This window comes from Neofelis nebulosa, chromosome 11 (genome assembly GCF_028018385.1).
Source record: "Neofelis nebulosa isolate mNeoNeb1 chromosome 11, mNeoNeb1.pri, whole genome shotgun sequence".
Taxonomy (NCBI): Eukaryota; Metazoa; Chordata; class Mammalia; order Carnivora; family Felidae; genus Neofelis; species Neofelis nebulosa.
Window position 1 is genome coordinate 78608877 of NC_080792.1, and position 20043 is coordinate 78628919.

At 53.7% G+C, this 20043-nt stretch overlaps 2 protein-coding genes across 3 annotated transcripts in view; one reads left to right on the forward strand and one right to left on the reverse strand.

Moving 5' to 3' along the window:
- C11H12orf43 (chromosome 11 C12orf43 homolog) lies at window positions 1-9830 on the forward strand. Of its 2 annotated transcripts, none has more exons than XM_058691082.1 (6): window positions 1-183; window positions 5047-5089; window positions 5284-5382; window positions 7304-7377; window positions 7900-7990; window positions 8461-9830. In XM_058691082.1, exons 1-6 carry the CDS (start codon window positions 36-38, stop codon window positions 8813-8815), a joined length of 810 nt encoding a protein of 269 aa, XP_058547065.1. In that variant the 5' UTR covers window positions 1-35; the 3' UTR covers window positions 8816-9830. The 2 variants fall into 2 exon arrangements, with proteins under 2 accessions (XP_058547065.1, XP_058547064.1); XM_058691081.1 differs by having other exon boundaries at window positions 2-183; window positions 8458-9830.
- The window catches only part of HNF1A (HNF1 homeobox A), a 21237-nt gene continuing 10970 nt past the window's right edge, over window positions 9777-20043 (reverse strand). Inside the window, exons 3-10 of the mRNA XM_058691065.1 lie at window positions 17990-18176; window positions 17298-17539; window positions 16331-16482; window positions 15989-16190; window positions 14866-15057; window positions 13682-13803; window positions 13449-13593; window positions 9777-11215 (exon numbers count right to left, since the gene is read on the reverse strand). Of these exons, the coding sequence (XP_058547048.1) occupies window positions 11088-11215; window positions 13449-13593; window positions 13682-13803; window positions 14866-15057; window positions 15989-16190; window positions 16331-16482; window positions 17298-17539; window positions 17990-18176 (1370 nt within the window). The 3' untranslated portion in view covers window positions 9777-11087. The remainder of the gene's footprint in view (window positions 11216-13448; window positions 13594-13681; window positions 13804-14865; window positions 15058-15988; window positions 16191-16330; window positions 16483-17297; window positions 17540-17989; window positions 18177-20043) is intronic.

Sequence of the window (20043 nt, forward strand, 5' to 3'; positions counted from 1 at the left end):
GGAACGCTCCCCACAATCCTTCGCGGTGGCCCAAGATGGCCGCGCCCAGTGGCTCCCTGAGCGCTTTGGAGAGCAGCAGCAGCAGCAGCAGCGATGAGGAGGAGCTGGCACGGTGCCGCGAGGCAGCGATGCCGGCCTGGGGCTTGGAGCATCCCTCGAGGGGGCCGGAGAAGCCAAGAGCCGGTAGGAGGCTATGTGCAGGGAGTCTGGCCGAAAGGCGCGGGATCTTCCCCTGGGGTCTGAGACGATGGGTGGTGAGGAGGGGATGACCGGCACGCGACTTCTTTCCCTGAGAAAGCTCCGGGGACTGCGTGGGACTCAGATTCAAGAGAGCGGGCCGGTGCAACAGGGAGGGTACTTCCGTTACCCCGGTCGGGGAAACTGAGGCACCTGAATGCCTCTTGACTCTGCTTCCTTCGGTCCTTCCTCACTGCCGCACGCTGGCAGCCCGCCACCTCTCCGAGATGGCTGGGACAGCCCCCCTTCCCGGATGCTGGCACCCAGCCTTTCCCCGCCTCCAGCACCTTCTCAGACCCTGGGGCTGTCAGCGAGCTGGGTCCTCCACGTGTCTGACGGTGACAATCTAGTGCTACAGCAGTTTGGGCAGTACCTGTCACTTGGTCCTAACAAAATCACAGATTTCCATATCCCGTTACCGTCTGCATGTGTATCAAAATATCATTTTAGTCACGGTAAAATGTTGGGAAAAAATAATTGACACTCATCCCTGCTTTAAAAGTACAGTCGTTTTGGGGGGCGCTCGGGTGGCTCGGTCCGTTGAGTATGGGACTTCCACCCAGGTCATGATCTCGAGTTCCTGAGTTCGAGCCCCACATCGGGCTTGCTGCTGTCAGCGCAGAGCCCGCTTCGGATCCTCTGTCCCTCTCTCTCTCTGTCCCTCCCCTGCTTGTGCCCTCTCTCCCTCTCTCTCTCTCAAAAATCAATTAATTAATCCATTTAAAAAATTACAGGCATTTTTGGGCCCACTAGTAGATCGTAATGCATTCATAAAGATTTAATGCATTAATAAAGAAGCACATATATTATTAATGTGCCAAATTTGGGTTTGTTTGTGTTTGTTTTTAACTATTAATGATAACTGAATTTCCGTATCATTGGCTTTCTTTGTAATGTGTTGTGTTTTATGCATTTAAAACATTATTCTGAAAAAGGATCCAAGCTTTCCCACATTGCCGGAACAGTCCATAGCAAAGCAAGGTTAAGAACCCCTGCTTTTGTTTAAAAGGACTTACAAGTCGGGGCGCCTGGGTGGCTCAGTCGGTTAAGCGTCCTACTTAGGCTCAGGTCATGATCTCAAGGTTTGTGGGTTCGAGCCCCACATCAGGCTCTGTGCTGATAGCTCGGAGCCTGGAGCCTGCTTTAGATTCTGTGTCTCCCTCTCTGTCTGCCCCTCCCCTGTTCATGCTCTGTCTCTCTCTGTCTCTCAAAAATAAATAAATGTTAAAAAGTAATAATAAACAAAAAGAAAATAAGTAAAAGGACTTACAAGTCTTTTGGTAATTCATTCCCCCGCCTCTCCCTTCTTGCTGTCCTGCCACATTGTATGTCCCATAGGTAGACGCCAAACAGTATTATATCCTCCCATCTCTGGACACCAAAACTCGGGAGTTTTCTCATTCAAGCTCTGTCTACAGATCTGCCTCTCCATCTCCATCGCTCACTAGCAATGGGAATTGGGACAAGGTACCCGTCAAGTAGGGATAATGGTGGGTACCCCTGCCCCCAAGGTTGAGAAGTAACCCAGATGATACATCTGCAATGCTTGGCACATATTAAAAATTTTTTAAGGTTTATTTACTTCTGAGAGACAGAAACAGAGCACGAGCAGGAGAGGCGCAGAGAGAGAGAGGGAGACGCAGAATCCGAAGCAGGCTCCAGGCTCCGAGCTGTCAGCGCAGAGCCCAACGCGGGGCTCAAACTCAAGAACCGCGAGATCATGACCTGAGCCGCACCTGGCCTGACTTGCTCCACAAATATGGCAAGGGAGAGGTTATGTGACGGGAGCTTAATGAAGGCTGGGATCTGGCCTGTCCCTTCACCGTGGTATCCCCTCCCCCGGGGCCTGGCACAGGTCATGATCAGCGTTCAGGAAAATAGTTCTTGAATGAATGACCTGGCCAGAAAGGCACTTCTCTGATGAGGCGGGGGGGCGGGCCAAGACTCCAGCTAGATTTCCGGGCCAGTTGCTTCTGCCTTGGCAGGATGGATTTCTCTGTGGCAGCGGAGGGAGCACTTGATAGGAAGTGCCAGCTCTGAAGCTGGTCCTAGACAAGGAAAATCATTTCTGAAAGCCACAGTTTTCTCATCCGTAAAACGCCTGGGTCTTAGGGTTGTGGTGAGTCTCATACGTGAACAGCTTTGGCCAACATGTGAAGCAATGCACGTGTGAGGAGTGGCATCCAAGATACCACTTTTACAGCCTACCCTTTGGTGCATTCATGAAGCTTCTGCCGATCAAAGTAGATGTGCCTGCCGATGATAAGTCTTGTTACCTATTGAGCACCTACTGTGTGCCAGGCAAGATCCTGAACACGTGACACGCATTCTTGGGCCGTGGGATAATAAAAATTGCCGCCACGGGTGGAGCTGTTACTGTGTGCCCTGCTCTAAACACTTCGCATTTGGTGTCTAGTTTAATTTTTCCAACAATACCAATCCAGCAACTATTAGCCCCATTATACAGATGCGAGAGCTGATGCTCAGAAAGGTCCTCCAGCTTGTAAGTAGCAGAGCCAGGCATCCATCTAGGTCTTTATGCCTCCAAGCCCATGCTATTAACTGCCCTCTGCCCCTCCCTGCCACGGACAGTTGCCCATTGTGGGCAAAACTGACCCTTTGGTCCATAACCATGTGGAAATGTAGGTCACTATATATATATATATATATATATATTTTTTTTTTTTTTTTTTTTTTTTTTTTTTTTTTGAGAGAGAGAGCATGAGAACGCAAGCGTGGAGGTGGGGCAGAGAGAGAATCCTAAGCAGGCTCCATGCCCAGCACAGAGCCCCACTTGAGGCTCAATTGCAGCAACCCTGGGATCATGCCGTGAGCCGAAATCAAGAGTCAGACTCTTAGCTGACTGAGCCACCGAGGCGCCCCTGTAGGTTACTATATTATTACTGTAACCCCTTATACAGCTTTTTAATCCAGTAGTGAAGCACTAGTCACCCACACTTCAAACCACTTACATTTTAAGGCAACGTACACTGTGATTACTTTATGCAATGTTTCTTTCACACCAAGGCACTATGCCAAGAGCTGGAGACGTACAGAAAGCAAGACGCAGACCATGTGCTCCAGCAGCTTTCAAATCCAGGGGGAGACAGACGTGCAAACAAAGTGTCCAAACCCATGTAAAATTTCTCTGTATCCTCACAGTGACTCTGGGAAGTTGGAGGTCTTATCCCCACCTTCTAGATCCCAAAACAAAGGCTCGGGGAGGTAAAGGGACTTGTCCGGAGTCACAGTGGAAGAACCAGAACTGAACTGAAACCTGTCTTCTGAGGCCTGGGGTCTAATGCTGTTTCTGTTCCATGACATTGTATCACAGCCCTCGCTCCGTAGTCACGACAGAGGAAATCCTTCTCCTCCTCGTGATGGCATGCTCAGAAGGAAGGACTCTGGGTCTGTCCCGGCCATCTGCATTCTCCGACTCCAGGGGCATCGGGCACTTTGCATTCCGTGTTATGCTCCACAGCGCTTTTGACATAGACCACAATGTGGACTGTGTGCCCCGCACTTGTTTTAACACCACATGGCCCTGTTGTGGGCCCAGAGTTGCCAAGCGATCATTTTGACCAGTTGGCTCCTTAAACTCACAAGAACATTTTGTCCCATTACTCAAGTCAAGAACCTCAGAACCGTCTTTCATACATCTCTCACACCATCCATCGAACCTGTCAGCAAAACCCTGTCGATTCCTTCAGAATACATCCAGAGTCCTGCCCCTTCTCATCGCCTCCATGATTGCCATGGTCCCCCTCCTTCTGCCCTTGCCCCACCAGGGTCTATGTCCACACTGCAGCCAGAGATGTGCTGTAAAATCCCAAGTCCATTCGTGTCCCTCTTCTGTGCAGACTCCAGTGGCTCCTCACCTCCCTCAGGGCCCAGGTCGTCACACTGGCCCACCAGTCCCTTCATGATCTGGCCCCCCATAAGGTCCCCATTTCTGCTGCTCCCCTAACTCACTGGGCCGCAGCCACCCCGGCTTCCTTGCTGGTTCTCAGATGCACCAGGCAGGCTTCTGCCTTGGGGCCTCTGTAGGTGCTCTTCCCTCTTCCTGGAAGACTCTTCCCCAGATGACTTCCCCACTTGACTCACTCCCTTGCCTCTCTGAAATCCATTCACCTGTCACCTATACGTGAAGTCCTCCCTACCTGCCTTTATAAAATGATCCCCCGCCTACCCTCACCACTTCTCTCTCCTGCTGTGTTTATTTCCCCTCTGTATTTATCATGATCTAATTTTATATTTTAATTGTGTGTTTTAGTCCTCCGTATCCACCAACCAGCATGTAAGCTCCGTGAGGACTGGCGTCTATGTCTAAATTGTTCAGCACCTAGAACACCACCTGGGTAATGTTAGAGCTTCAGTGTTCAGTTGAGTGAATGATCACCAGGCCAGCCATTTCCAGTCTCGGCTTGAAAAAATGTGATCTACATAATGGATTCTCTGTCCCCCACAGCACTTAGCACAGAGCCAGGCACATAATAGGTGCTCAATAAATACCGGAATCAAATACACTTTCTTGTTCAGCATGGTGGTTAAGAGGGGGTTCTGGAGCCAGATGACTTGGGTCTGGCCCCAACCCTCTCGGTTATTAGCCGTGTGACTCTGGCCAAGTTATCTTATCTCCTCGTCTTAGTTTCCTCTTCTGCAAAATGGGAATAATAACTCCCTTAACAGGGTTGTTGGCAACATTCAATGAGTTATACGTGTAAATCACTTAAAATCACCTCTGACGCACAGCAGATACTGTTCCTGTCATTTCCTCTATAAATGCCTCAATTTTCGTTATTTCCACAGATGCCGCAAATAATCAGTTGCCAGCCAGCCAGCCAAGCCTCAGGTACTGTGTGCTTTGGGTCCAAGTTTAATCCATTCTCTAAACAAATATTTATCCCCTACTGTGTGCCAGATGCAAGGATAGACCCTGGCCTATCGGGGTGAATGAGACACATGTCGTCCCTGCCCTCGTGGGTGGGGGGATAGGGAGCAGCCTCTGAGCTGGCGGGAAGTGAGGTCCTTTCGTGTGCGTTGCAGGCGGAAAGCGGACGAACATGAACAAGATGGCAATGAGCTTCAGACCACCCCTGAATTCCGAGCCCACGTAGCCAAGAAACTGGGAGTCCTGCTGGACAGGTAACCAAAAATGTTCCTTCTCTTCCCCTGCTTCCATTAATACGAACAGTACCGGCCCACGTCGGTGGGGAGCTTGGGGTGTGCAAGCAGGCGCTGTGGGGAGCACATGCTGTGTCACCTCACGCACAACCTGCCACGTAGGTCCTGTCGTTGTCCTCGTCTGCCGGTGAGGAAACAGGCTCTCTGGGAGAAGGAGCGTTTGCTCGAAGCCATAGGGAGGAGGGAGCAGAGCTGATATTTTTTTACCTTTATTTATTTATTTTGAGAGAGAGCACAAGTTGGGGAGGGGCAGAGAGAAGGGGAGAGAAAGAATCCCAGGCAGGCTCCACTCTGTTAGCACAGAGCCCTACGCAGGGCTCGAACTCACAAACCATGAGATCATGACCTGAGCCGAGATCAAGTATCAGACACTTAACCAGCTGAGCCACCCAGGTGCCCCCCGGAGATTTAGATTCCTAATAGTGTAGTCAAGGCTCTGAGAATCTGCGGTAAAGGGACATGCGTGACTTTGCTTGGCCCAGCAGTTTCCAAACTCATCTGGCCACAGTGGCTTTGCTTCATGGAAGGCCGATCGGTGTAGCATGGAACACATTTCAAGAGACACTGGCCTAGATCCATCCTTGATTGACTGAGCCCTACCAGATTTTGAAAGGGAAATGAGGATGTTCAGGCCTTAGTCCCGAAACATGAAAAAGACAAACATGTCCTATCACAGTGTAAACCAGCTGCTCTGAGATAGAGTGGTGGGCCAGACCTTAGCAGCCTGAACCGCCGCGGTCTCAGTACCAGTGCCCCAGCTCGAGAATGTGGTAAACATGTAGGAGGGTCTGTTGGCATTTCAACACATGGGTGCAGTTTTTCTTCATGACTCTTCGGCTTCAGGGTGAACAAGGCCCACCCAGCACTGCGATGATCCACATCAGACTTTTCCGCAGGTGGAAATCCAGCCGGATGCGTGTCAACAGCAGTCAGCACATTCCCTGCGGTGTTTTTGTGTTTCTCTGCAAGGAGACTTGAATGGTGCTCTAGTTGGTCTCTTGTGTTAGATCAGGGCTTCTTGGCCTTGGCACCACTAATCTTTTAGACTGGCTCTTCCTGTTTCACTATAGAATGGGGAGCAGCATCCCTGGCCTCTACCTACCAGATCCTACACCACCACCAGTTGTGACAACCAAAAATGTGTCCAGACATTGCTTAATATGCCCTGCAGACCTACATTAAACCACTGTGTTAGAGGGGCGCCTGGGTGGCTCAGTCGGTTGAATGTCCGACTTCGGCTCAGGTCATGATCTCATGGTTCGTGGGTTCAAGCCCCGTGTCGGGCTCTGTGCTGACAGCTAGGAGCCTGGAGCCTGCTTCAGATTCTGTGTCTCCCTCTCTCTCTGCCCCTCCCCTGTTCGTGCTTTGTCTCTCTCTCAAAAATAAATACACATAAAAAAATTAAAAAATAAATCTATCTGTCTTAAAAACAAAACAAAACAAAAAAAACAACAAAACACTGTGTCCGAGCTGACAGCTGACCTTGAACCAGTTCTCTAGATCGGTCGGTCCTATTTCCCTTTTCATGCTTGCTGCCGGGATGCTCAAAGCAAAACATGTGCCTGCTCTCCAGCACTTTCTGTCCCTCCTGGCCTATTTTCTTTGCTCTATTCAAAATTGCATTCATTCTGTGGTACTGTGAATATCTTTAAAACTTCTTCAGTACTTCCTGGAATAAAGTGGGGTTCAAACAAATGAGGCACTGCAGTTTCAGCTGTCGGGGGCTGATCAGCATGTTATGGCTGTAGGCGTTAACCGTTCTTATCAGGCCGGCGTGCTTGCTGCCATTGCATTTAACATCACATGCCCCCCGTCCCCTCCACTTAAAAATTTTTTGTTACCCAAAATCTCATCCTTAATCAACCATTTCCTCCTTCCAAAGCTCAATTACCATCTCAGAAGTAGTGAAGGAGCCGAAAAAGACTGAAATACAGAAAGTCCCCCCGGAGGATGATGGTGAGTGGTTATACTATTAAGGCCAGCTCTTGTCTCCCACCTCATGTGTATCTGGAGCCGGGAAATACATTTTGGTACGTTCTGGGATCTCTGAGGCGGGTATGATGATGATACCCCTATTTGCAGGGCAGGGTGTCATGGGAGCTGAGGCTCTGAGAAACGAAGTCACTTGTCTGAAGCACCTTTGTCTGTCTAACCCCAAGCAGGGGCATCTTAACCACGGCACTTCACAGCCTCTCCCTGCTGAGTGTCTGTCCCGCGCCCAACCCACCTGCCACTTTGGAAGCTGCCTTAGGCAGAAGGCTCAACCGCTGGCTTCCAGAAGCCTCTGAGGGCTTGCTGCTCTGAATGCGCAGCTCGCGTCCCCTCTGGCACCTCGGGCCCTGGCTCCAGGAGGCACCCGGTGCCTCTCAACATACATCTGTGGGATCTCCTCGAGGGCAGAGGCGGGGCAGCCTTGGCACCTGGGAGGAGGGGCTGGCCCCTGGCAGTGCTGACTCGATCGACCCCTTTGGATTTTAGGCTTCCGCCTTTTCTTCACATCCATCCCCGGAGACTCCGGCAAGAAAGCTGCTCCCCAGCCCAGCCGAAAGCGCTTCCCTTCTGGCTCCAGGTGAGGTATCACACCCCCTCCTCACGTTCCCTCCTTTTTGCCCGTCGTCTGTGTTTGCCAGCCCCCCAGAATAGCCATGCAGAATCTGGTCAGATCTAGGCCAAGAAGGAGCCGTGTCAGGGAGCTCGAGAAGTAGTACCCTCAGTGGGAGAGGGAAGAGGGTTCTGTTGGGAGTTCGCTTTGGATCTTTACTGCTTTTTGAGCATCATCTTGTGCCCTACACCTCACTCCTGGGGCATCCCTGTGAGACCCACCCACCCATTTCATAGATGGAGACACTGAGGGTCAGAGAGGTTAAGTCACTTAATGAGATCACACAGCTGGGAAGCGGAGAAGCCAATGTTGGAACCCAGGCCGGCCTCATTCCCAAGCTGGAGCTTTCTAGCACCGCCCTCCCCCCGCCCCCGCCGTGACCTCTTCCTGCTGGCTCTGGGGCCCTGTCCCCACTCTGTGCCCTCCCCTTGTAGCAGCGAGGACAGCGACGAGGAGTGGCAGCGGTGCCGGGAGGCGGCCGTGTCAGCCTCCGACATCCTCCAGGAATCTGCCATCCACGGCCCTGTCAAAGTGGAGAAAGAGGCAAAGAAGAAGAAAAAGAAGTTGAAAAAGAAAGCCAAGAATGAGGCCGGTGCCGACTCGGTCGCCCCGGCCGCCACCACCACCACAAGCGGGGCCACCATAGGGAAGCAGGAAAAGCATTCACCCAGGCTCAATGGAGACCAGACATCACTTGGGACCAAAAAGAAGAGAAGGAGGAAAAAAGCAAAGGCCGGCGAGGCTTCCCCATCCCCGCCGATAAAGAGGGCAGCGGCCGTGCCTGCCAACTGATCGGAGCCCCACAGGCACGGGGCCCAACTAGCCCGAGGACGAGGCATTTCCAAGCCCCACCTCCCTCCAAGTTCAAGGACTTGGCTGGACAGAGGTCCAGACTCTGCCCATGATTGGGGCTTGCCCAAGGGTTGGGACAGAGACACGGTTGTAGGGTGAGAAGCCTAATCAAGGCCTGCCCATCTGTGCTCCCGTTGGGAACTGGGGCAGACCTGTGATGCCAGAACATTCCATGGCCTCAGGAAAAAGGAGCCTTCCAGTTACTCAAGACCGAAGGCCACATGGTAAAGCTTCCATCTTCCCAGCACTGTCTGAAGAGAGTAAGTGACAGGAGAGTTTTTCCTTCCCCTCCACCTTCCCAACCTGGTGTGGGAGACCACCTTAACGAGGGAAGGGGCCCTGAGATGACAAGGCCAAGAAAGAGTTTTGTACTTCTCCCTCCAGGTTGCACAGACTTGATAAAAAGAAGGAGAGAGATTTTTTTCCCCCCTAGGCTGCCAGAATTTTCTTTCTCCACATTTGTGAATGTGCCACACATGATCGTGTCTCTGAGCCAACCAGATTGTTGAAAATAAATGACCCCAGACATAACAAAGTGATCTGGGTGCTCCTTCCCTGTCCGTGCCGAATCTTGATGAGACATGCTAAATAAACCTCACGTAGGTGGAGTCCTGTCTACACCCCAAGCTGTGTTTCTGCACCCCAGCCTCAAGACTTGGAGAAGCACCACAGCACTTGTGGACCGGTTTTCAGAAACCTGCAGCATTTTGCAGGGGAAGAGCAGAAGCTCAAGGTTAAAGTGGAATTCTGGCTTTGTGGCCTTGACTCTGAGGTTTGGCAGAGCAAGAAAGACAGAGGCGGGATGTGAGAGTGTGACCCACCACCACCTCCCTCTGCCTGCCCAGCCCCATCTGGGCAACGTGTGGACAAGCAAGAAGTTTCCAGTATGCATTTCCACTACTCCATTCCTCATTTCCTTTACTACAAGTTAAATAAAAGTACAGGTTGGCTCTTGGCTGGCTGCAAGCCTCGGGGGTGCTGGTTCTGCCCCGGCCCTTTCCTCCGTCCAGGGTGGGAGCAGCCCTCAAGGCCAAGTTATCTGCAGCAGCCCCTTCCTGGAGAGGAGGTCATAGAGCCCCGGGCTGACAGTGTTCCTCCTGGTGGCACTCAGGACCTCAGGCTCCTGGGTGTGGCTGTGACCCCCTGGCCTCCACATCCCTCAGCCAGCCGAGCTCCCAAGCTTCCAGGCATCAGCCCCGTCCCCACGGGGAGCTCCTCTCCGGTCTCATCTCTCCCCTCACCCTCTGGGCACCTCAGCTCTGTCATCTGCTCAGGCCTTGCTGCCTTCTGACCCCAGCAGCTTGTCCCCCAGACCAGGGAGGGGCTGCAGGGCCCCACGGGCCAGAGGAGCTGTTATCAGAATCTCAACAGCGGCACCGGGCGCAGAGTCACAAGGCTCCCGTGGGGCAAGACGGACTTCCTAGTCCTGAGGGGGGCTTTCCCATTGAGGCGAGATGCCAGGCTGGCGTGAGAAGGTGTGGTGCCCTTCTTACCACACCTTCTGTGTGGGGTGGGGGGGGATGAATGGCCGAGAGAACCAGCCATCTTGGAAGCCAGGGGAGGGGTGGCTGAGGACGAGAGAAGCTGGAGAGCCCTGCATGCCTTGGCTGCTAGCCTGAGCCCTCCTGGGGCGTGGGCATCTGAGCCCCAGCCCGGGCACTGGGTAGCCACTCGGAGAATGCTAATGTGAGTGGGGCGCAGGGGTCAATAGCTGGAACTGGGGCAGGGTGGAGGGGCCTGGTCAGGGCACAGGTGACAGGGCGGGGCCAAGTTGATCTTGGGCCTCTCACTGAGCTCCGTGAGTCACAGCTACGCAGGCTTGTGTCCCGAGGAGTGCGGCTACAAGGGTTCCCTTGGGGGTTCCCGGGGGTCTCCACAGGCACAGGCTGGAGGTACAAAGTCCAAAGGCTGTCCCCTTCTGTTCCAAGTGGCAAGATTCACCCTGAGCAGCAGGGACAGTCCCTCTTGTCCGCGTCTTGCTCTGCTTCCCAGCTCTCCACAGTCCCCTCTCGTGCACTGAAACAGCCCTCCTGAGGTCGGGGCGCCTTGAAACCCTCCTTTCCGTTGCTGACAGAGCAGGGTGGCAGTTTTCCAGGGAAGGCCGCTCTCTTGTGGCAGTGGAAGTTTCACAGGCTCACATGTCCCAGTCACCCCCCAAGTACGCCAGGCGCGCTCCAGGCAGGACCCAGCCCCTGGGGGGCGGTTGCCGTGGTTACTGGGAAGATGAAGCCATCTGTGTGGAAATGAAGGTCTCGATGACACTGTGGTTGGATGGCAGCAGGTGGCTGTGGCCGTCGTTGGAGTCGGAGCTCTGGTACAACACCAGGCTGCTGGAGGACACTGCAGGGGCAAGTGAGACAGCTGGCTGTCTGCCAAGCCCTTCCCAACCCCACCTCGCCCACCCATCCCTGGGGGCACTTGGGACAGGCCACACAGGGCCTCGCCACCTCCTGAATTACAGCAGATCACCAGACCCCCAAAGCCACGCCTCTACCCTTGGGTCTTATTAACCCCCAGCCAGGCTCCGGGGCCACCCAGGGGGTGGCCACCTCAGGACGTTTTAGTAGGAACGTCGGAGAAGCCCTGGTGGGGCGGTATGGTTACTTTCAGGCTTCGGCGTTGCTAGGCTGCGGCCCAGTCATGAAACCAAACACTGAAGTGTTGCAGTGTGGGGGTATTGAGTTGACTTCAAGTAAAGGAGATTTCTCTGGCTGACACGGGTGGGTCTCATCTAATCAGTCAAAGGCCTTAAGAGCAAAAGCTGAGGCTTCCTAGAGAAGAAGGAATCCTACCTCAAGATTTCAGGATCACATCCTGCCTTTGCTGCCAGACTGGTCGGCCCCACAGGCGTGTGAGCCAGTTCCTTGAATATATATCTATACCGTTGACCCTTAAACAGTGCGAGGGTCAGGGGCGCTGACCCCCCGCGTAGTCACAAATCTGCAGGTAACTTTTGACTCCCCCAAAACTTAGCTATTAATAGCTACTGTTGCCCAATAATATAAACAAGTCAATTGACACATATCTTGTATGTTAGAGGTATTAGGCACTGTATTCTTACAAAAGGTAAACTAGAGGGAGAAAAGTATCATGAATGTCATAAGGAAGGGGAGCCTGGGTGGCTCAGTCGGTTAAGTATCTGACTCTTGATTTCAGCTCAGGTCACGATCTTGTGGTTCGTGAGTTCAAGCCACGTGTCGGGCTCTGCACACACAGCTGGGAACCTGCTTGGGATTCTCTCCCTCTTCTTCTCTCTTAACCCGCTCTCTCTCTCTCTCTCTCTCTCTCTCTCTCTCTCTCTCTCTTTCCCTGTCTCTCTCCCTCCTTTCTCTCTCTCTCTCTCTCTCTCTCTCTCTCTCTCTCTCTCCCCCGTCCCTCTCTCAAAAATAAATAAATATTAAAAAAAAGAAGAACATCCTAAGGAAAAGAAAATACATTTACAGTCCTGAGTCCTGTGCTGTGTTGGAAAAAAATCCACGTGGGCGCGCCTGGGTAGCTCAGTCGGTTAAGCTTCCAACTTTTGCTCAGGTCACGATCTCACAATTTGTGAGTTCAAGCCCCACATCGGGCTTTCTGCTGTCCGCGAGGAGCCTACTTTGGATCCTCTGTCCCCCAATCTCTGCCCCAATCCCACTCGTTCTCTCTCCTCTCTCTCTCTCTCTCTCTCTCTCTCTCTCTCTCTCAAAATAAATAAACTTAAAAAAAAAGTAACTTAAAAAAACAATGAAATAAATCCACATGTAAGTGGACCCGTGCAGTTCAAACACCATGTTGTTCAGGCATCTACTGTATTCCTGTTGGTTCTGTGTCTTGTGAGAACCCTGATTCCGACAGCTAAGAGAATGGGCTTTGAGTTTGGACCTGGGTTCAAGTCCTGGCCCTGCCACCTGCTAGTAGCTGTCGGAGGCAAGACCAAGTCCCTCACCTCCTTGGCGTCTGCTTTCCCATTTGTAAAACGGGGATGATGACGCGTGCCCCGTGGGTAGAGCAGGGAGCCCTCAGTTCCTGTCGCTGCAGCCACCAGGGCTGGACGGAGAAACCTGAGGCTCACGGGATGAAGCGGCTGCCCAAGTCCCGCACTTAGCGCGTGGCCACCCCCGGCCTCAGAGCCCAGCAGCCTGACTCCCCGGTGCGGGCTCGGGGCACCGGGGGATGGAAATGAATGGGTCAAGTGCGATATAGCTGACCTAGAGAGCCGGCACGCTGTTGTTGCTGCGTGGGAACACGGATCTCCGATTCTCCAGGAAAAGCCAGAAATCACGATTTCTTTGTGAAAGCTCGTCTTTAAACGTGGGCAACGAACTCCATGCTAAACCCTGAGCCACCCAGCACGCCTGCGGGCCACCTCTGGCCCAAAGCAAGGCCAGATCAGATGGCTCCTCACCGTCACCCTCCCCTGTCTCTCGCAATTAATCTTTTCCTCGTCCGAGTCAGTGAGATATTCCTGTAAGACAGGCCCACTTCCCTGTGGTTTCACGCCCCTCTTGGCTCCCGTCGGGGGAGCACAGGGCACCCTCCCGTCTGCCGCACACACCTTCCTCCCCGCCTGAGGGAGCAGGGCAAGGCGGCTCACCGGTGGGGCTGGCGCTGAGCCGGTGGGTGGGCTGCAGGGGCTGGATGCCGGCGGGGTCCTGGCTGGGGATGTGGATCGTGGTGGTCTGAGATGCCGGCGTATGCAGCCCGGATTCGCTGGAGGCCTCCGTGTCTGAGGCGAAGACCTGGGGGAACAGAGCGGCCTCCTGAGCCCCCCGTGGGTGCGCCGTGGGGTGGCGCCCGAGCGAGGGGCCAGGCAGGCCTGGGCCTTACCTGCTTGGTGGGCGTGAGGCTGGCCAGAGCACTCAGGTTGGTGGTGTCGGTGATGAGCATGGTCTGCGGAAGCAGGCCCGTGTGGGTGTACTGGGCCACCTCAGGCTTGTGGCTGTAGAGGGCTGGCCGGGAGGGAGGAGAGAGGGGGGTCAAGACCAGACACCCCGGGCCGGGCTGGGCCCCTCCCAAGAGGGCCTCAAAGCTGGCCGCTGTGGGGGAGGTGAGGCACGGGGCCTGGTAAGTGGCCCGATGGAGCGGTGGTTGGGGACTCAGGACAGATATCCCAAGCTGGGAGCTCCAGATGGAGGGGTTAGACCCTCTCCCCAACTACAGGACCCTGCTCAGGCTGGCTCCGTGGGGGGAAGGCTGGGACAGGGAAGACAGGAACCCACACCCACCGCCTGAGGACGACAGGTGTGACCGGCAGTGGGAGGCACAGGTGCTACTGTGCCAAGTACGGGCCACGGAGGGAAAGGCTGGCAGCTCCCGTTAGGGGGTTGAGCGGGACAGAGGGCCGTGTAGCTCCGCCTCCAGGACACCTCTCCAAAATGTCACCCAAAGTTTCACCTACAGCCCGGCCCCACAAGGACGCACACGGACACCAGCAGAAAAGCACACAAGCACACATTCTCACATCGACGCAGACGAAACCATCCACGCACATAAATACGTGCACTGAACCAAATCCACACAGATACACAGGTGCACGGTCCCTCAGGCCCGGTTCCGAACTCCAGAAAGGTCTGAAAAACCCACAGATTTTCATAAGGTCGGCACTAGAGCGCTTTTGGTGGCAAACTCCCACCCGAGCCCGATGTGAGGTTGTGCCCTGCTGCAGACATCCCAGGGCTTTGACGACGAGATACTGCCCGAGCGGCGGATCCACCATGTGTGAAGTCTGAGAGGCAGCGAATTCTGAAATACACGTGGCCCCGTGGGTTGCGGAGAAAGGACGTGTGGTGTCCTCTCGCGTGGGTGTGCCCCTGCAAACACCCGTGAGCGCCCACGTGCCTTTCCACGCACAGGAACACCATGCACATTTACACACTGAATCATATTCTGGCCTGCAGACCTCCTCATCACAGAAGCGCTCACACACACAGACCACAACAGCTGCTAAGCCACCCTCTACCTCCACCCGCCCACCCCGTGCTCGTGGACAGCGTGGGGCTAGGGGTACTCACCGTGGGGGCTCTGCAGCTGGGCCATGGTGGCCATGAAGGGACTCTGGGCCACGTGGCTCTGCATGGGGGGCATGAGTGGCTGCTGGTAGGAAGGGTGCAGTGGCTGGGAGAACTGGACTGGCTGCAGCGTGGTCAGGCTGCTGCCCATGCTGTTGATGACCGGCACGCTCTGTGCCTGAGTGGAGGCCAGGCCTGGAGCGGGAGGAATGGGAGTCAGCCAGGCTTCCTACCCCCTTCACTGCCTCCCCTGGCCCCGCACTGACCCCTGGGGGCACTGTCCCTCCCTCCCAGAGCCAAAGGGTGGGGGAAGGGAAGAGGCCACCAGGAAACACCTTTGCCCTAGGAGCTGTCACTAACTTACTTGATCTAGGCAAGGCGCTCCCCCTCTCTGAGCCTTTAATTCATTATAGGGGCAGGGGCTTTGTCCAACTAGGTTGGTTCCACAGCAGTGCAAAGGCCCTACAGCTTAGCTCTGTTCCCCTCTCCCGGCAGCTGTCTCTCTGTCTTCTATATTGAGCCTCTGCATCCTGGTTCCTACAAATAAAGTCTTTCTGGGCTTAAAAAAGACAGGGGCGCCGGGTGGCTCAGTTGGTTAAGTGTCCGACTTCAGCTCAGGTCACGATCTCACGGTTCCTAAGTTTGAGCCCTACATCAGGCTCTGTGCTGTCAGCACGGAGCCCGCTTTGGATCCTCTGCCTCCCTCTCTCTGCGCCTCCCTTGCTCGCTCTCTCTCTCTCTCTCTCTCTCTCTCTTTCTCTCTCTCTCTCTCTCAAAAATAAATAAGACATCTTAAAAAAAACACACGCAACCCCAAACCTACAAAACTTTGATCCCCCTTTCCCCGCTTACTTTTCCCATAGACATTTTGCCTTCCAAGACACTGTGTGATGTCTGCATTATGTTTGCTGTCTGCCTCCCCACTGGAGTCATTGAGATTTCAGTCTGTTTGGTTCACCTGTGTATCACTGATGTAGCATAGTACCTGGCACTGCGCAGGCTCTGAATAAGTATGTGAATGAATGAATGAATGAATGAGTCCCAGTGGCTCTTCCAGGTTCTGGATTCTGTGGCAGCCCCACGAACCCTCCCACCCGGGTGACCCCCCCCATGCCCACCAACTTACCAATGACCAGGGTGGAGGCACCTGTGTTGGTGAAGGTGGGCCCCAGGGAGGCAGGCTCACCGGGCCCAATGGCCATGACCCCAGGAAGTGAGGCCATGATGAGATTCTGGGGCTGTTGGTTGAGGCCTGGGGATGTCTGCTCCAAGCTGTGCAGAGCTGTCAGGGTGCTGACAGGGGGGAGAGGGCCTCCGGTTGCTGAGACCTTGGAGGGGAAACCAAGCTGAGTGAGGGTGGAGCCCCACACTGTCTCCCTGGGGATGACTCCAGAATCTCCCGGCCAAGGGAGGATGGAAGATGGGGTTGGAAGGCGCTTCTCCACCCGGGGGGTATGAGGACACTCACCAGCTTGGCTTCGGTGCTCAGCAGGCTGTGACTGGGCTCCAGGCCCGTGGGGGACACTTGGTGTAGGGGTGCAGACACCGTCACCAAGGGACCACCGCTGCTTGAGGGCGCTTCTGCCCCCTCGCTGGTTGTCGGCTGTCCATAGCGCACGCCTGGAGTGGGAGCAGCGTCCAGCCTCAGCACCTCACTTCCCTGCCCTCCTTGGCCCTCATCACCCCAAACCGCCCTGGTGTGCTTAGGCCACTTGCCCCGTGTTTCTGTGTGCCAGCGGCAAACTTGACCTGAACATCCTCCCGCCGGCTCCTGGGCTGGCTGCCTCCAACTCCTTGAAGGCAAGACCTGAGTTTTATTGGCCCCATGGCCCCCACTGCCTCGCACTACATGTGATAGGTAGTAGGTGTGCAGTGAAAGGCATTTGAGTCAACATGAGCTGATGCTGATGAATAGAAGGAACTGGAATTAGTTCAATGAAATGGAATCCAGCTGAATTGAGCCTGAAAGGAACTGAGCTAGATTGAGCGCGTGGAGTTGAACTGAATCGGATCAAAGAGAATTGGATTGAACTGAACCGAGCTGTACACAATTAATTTCATTTCCTCCAATTATATTTAATTAGACGGAGTGTGATTTAAAGGAACTAAATTGGATCATATGGAGTTGGACAGAATTGAATTGAAGTGAAGTGAATTGAACTGAATTCAATTGATCTTGAATGAATGAACTGAATGGAAGTAACCCAAGTCAAGTTAGGCTGGACTGGAGAATGGAGGGGCGTGGTCAGTGGGATGGACAGGAGGGGACTGGATAGAGACTGTAATGAGTGGAGTGGAGTGATAAGGATCCAAGCTGAAGTGCTGAGCGGTTTGGGTGGCTACCGCCACTGAGGTGGTGCTCCCCAGCTCCCCAGCCGACACTCGTGTCCCCTCTACCCTCTACATTTCAACCCCCCTGCCCACACATCACTCACCGTGGACTTTACTGGGGGAGAGGGCGGGCGGGGGCAATCCCGGGGAGCCGTGGGCTGGCAGCGCAGGGCCCGGGCCTGGCCCCGGTGGCGGCCCGCTGTATGTGTCCATGGCCAGCTTGTGCCGAAAAGCTTCTTCCTTGCGCCGATTGGCAAACCAATTGTAGACGCGCACCTCCGTGACGAGGTTGGAGCCCAGCCCCTGTGCCTGCGATGGTGACACCCCCCTCTGGATGCACTCCGCCCTGCAGAAATGGCCACTCGTGAGCCTCCAGGCCAGGCTCAGAGGAACCCTCTCCTGGGGCTGGAGGTGGCGAAGAGAGTTCTGAGCGGTAGGGTTCTACCTTAGTGTTTAAAACTGGCAGATCTGGGTCCTAATCCCAGTTCTGCTGTGTGGCCTTGAGCAAGTGACTTAGCCTCTCTTAGTCTCTCCATTTATAAAGTGAGCAAAATAGCCATGCGGCTAGATGAGGGTGAATGAGATGAGCAGCCACGCAAGGGTTGCTTGGGTGGGTGGGGAGTGGGTGCTGGGAGTGGAGCTAGTTTGCAGACACCGAGCGGAAGTTGAGTGCCCCAGGGCCAGCAGGAGGAGCTCTCAAGGACTGGCGAGCCTCCCTCAGAACCCAGAGCCACCCTCTCCCAACCTTGCCCCAGCCCAGACCAAGCCAGCCCCGCTAACCCACCAGCCATTGTACCTATTGCACTCCTCCACCAGTGCCTCTCGCTCCTCCTTGCTGGGGTTCTTCTGCCTCTCGTAGGCCTGGAACAGGATCTGCTGGGAGGCTGGGCCCCACTTGAAACGGTTCCTCCGCCCCTTCTTGGTCGGCAACTCATCCCCTGTGGGCTCTTCAATCAGCCCACCCTGCCCTGCGTGGGTGAACTCTGTAGGCACAGAGAGCCATCAGCAGGGCCCTGGCCACTCCCGCCTTCCCACTCCTGACCACGCTCCCGGTTCTTTCTCATTCCCAGGGTGCTGAGCCAAATGAGTTTACAGCTAGAACTTAGAAATCATCTAACCCGGGGATGCCCAGGTGGCTCAGTCGCTTAAGCATCCCACTTCAGCTCAGGTCACGATCTCGCGGTTCATGGGTTCGAGCCCCACGTCGGGCTCTGTGCTGACAGCTCAGAGCCTGGAGCCTGCTTTGGATTCTGTGTCTCCTTCTCTCTCTGTCCCCCCTGCTCATGCTCTGTCTCTTTCAGTCTCTCAAAAATAAATAAACATTAAAAAAAATTTTTTTAGGGGTGCCTGGGTGGCTCAGTCATTTAGACGTCTAACTTCAGCTTAGGTCATGATCTCATGGTTTGTGGGTTAGAGCCCCGCGTCGGGCTCTGTGCTGACAAGCTCGGAGCCTGGAGCCTGCTTTGGATTCTGTGTCTCCCTCTTTCTCTGCCCCTCCCCCACTCGTGCTCTCTCTCTCTCTCTCTCTCTCTCTCTCTCTCTCTCTCTCTCTCAAAAATAAATAAACATTAGAAAAAAATGTTTTTAGAAATCATCTAATCCAGTGATGACAGTCACACAGCACACATACCACCACTGTCTTAACCTGTGTCCAAGGCAGACATTACTAATCAACCCCTGCACCCAAATGTCCATCCACTGATGAATGGATGAAGAACATGTGGTTTATACATACAATGGAATACTACTTGGCAATGAGAAAGAATGAAGTCCTGCCATTTGCAACAACATGGATGGAACTGTAGCATGTTATGCTAAGTGAAATAAGTCAGTCGGAGAAAGACAGATACCATGTTTTCACTCACATGTGGAACTTGAGAAACTTAACAGAAGACCGTGGGGGAAGGGAGGGGGAAAAATAGTTTCAAACCAAGAGGCAGGGAGACAACCTCATAAGGGACTCTTAAATACAGAGAAAAAACTGAGGATTGATGGGGCAGGGAGAGAGGAGAAAATGGGTATGGGCATTGAGGGGGCACTTGTTGGGATGAGCACTGGGTGTCGTATGTAAACAATCATGGGAGGCTACCCCCGAAACCAAGAGCACACTGTATACACTGTATGTTAGCCAACTTGACAATAAAACACATTAAAAAACCCATAAAAAATAAATCTTAAATTTCCTAAGAAAAAAATTAAAAAAAAAAAAAAAACCTGCACAGTTTTCTACTGAGCCAAGACATAAGCTCGCAATCTTTCCCAATACAGGGCTCCAGGTAAGCATTGGCATTTGTTCAGATCTAACTAACACATTTGCTATCTCATTTTACAGATGAAGAAGCTGAGGCTCAGAGAGGCTAAATATCTTTCCAGGGATGCACAGTAGAACAGAAACTTGAACCACATTTCTTGAGTAGGTTAGAGCTATTTCAAACTTTTCAGACCTGTAAAGCACACTTAAAATGCAAGTGTTGGCCAAGAGAGGAGAGACCCAGCCAGCCCTTGTCAGCTGGTTCTACATTAATAGAAACTGTTGGATTATCCCTGAGCAAGCCTTCAAGAGAATAGAACAGATAAATGCCAAGCCATTTTTATGAGAGGGGAGGCAGGAAGATCGAGTCGGGGATAGCGCAGGAGTGCCTGCATCATCTGAGTTTCAAGAGGCAGAAGCCAGCACCAGTGCTCTGGGGACAGGTGGGATCAGACCCACCTAGAAGCCACTAGAAGCCCGCTTGACTCAGATTCCAACTGACTTCGCTGGCCATCTCTCCTGGCAGCGGGCTGGACCAAGATCTGGAGTACCAGACATGACTTGGCCCAGAAAACTAAGATATTTCAGCTTAAAAAAAA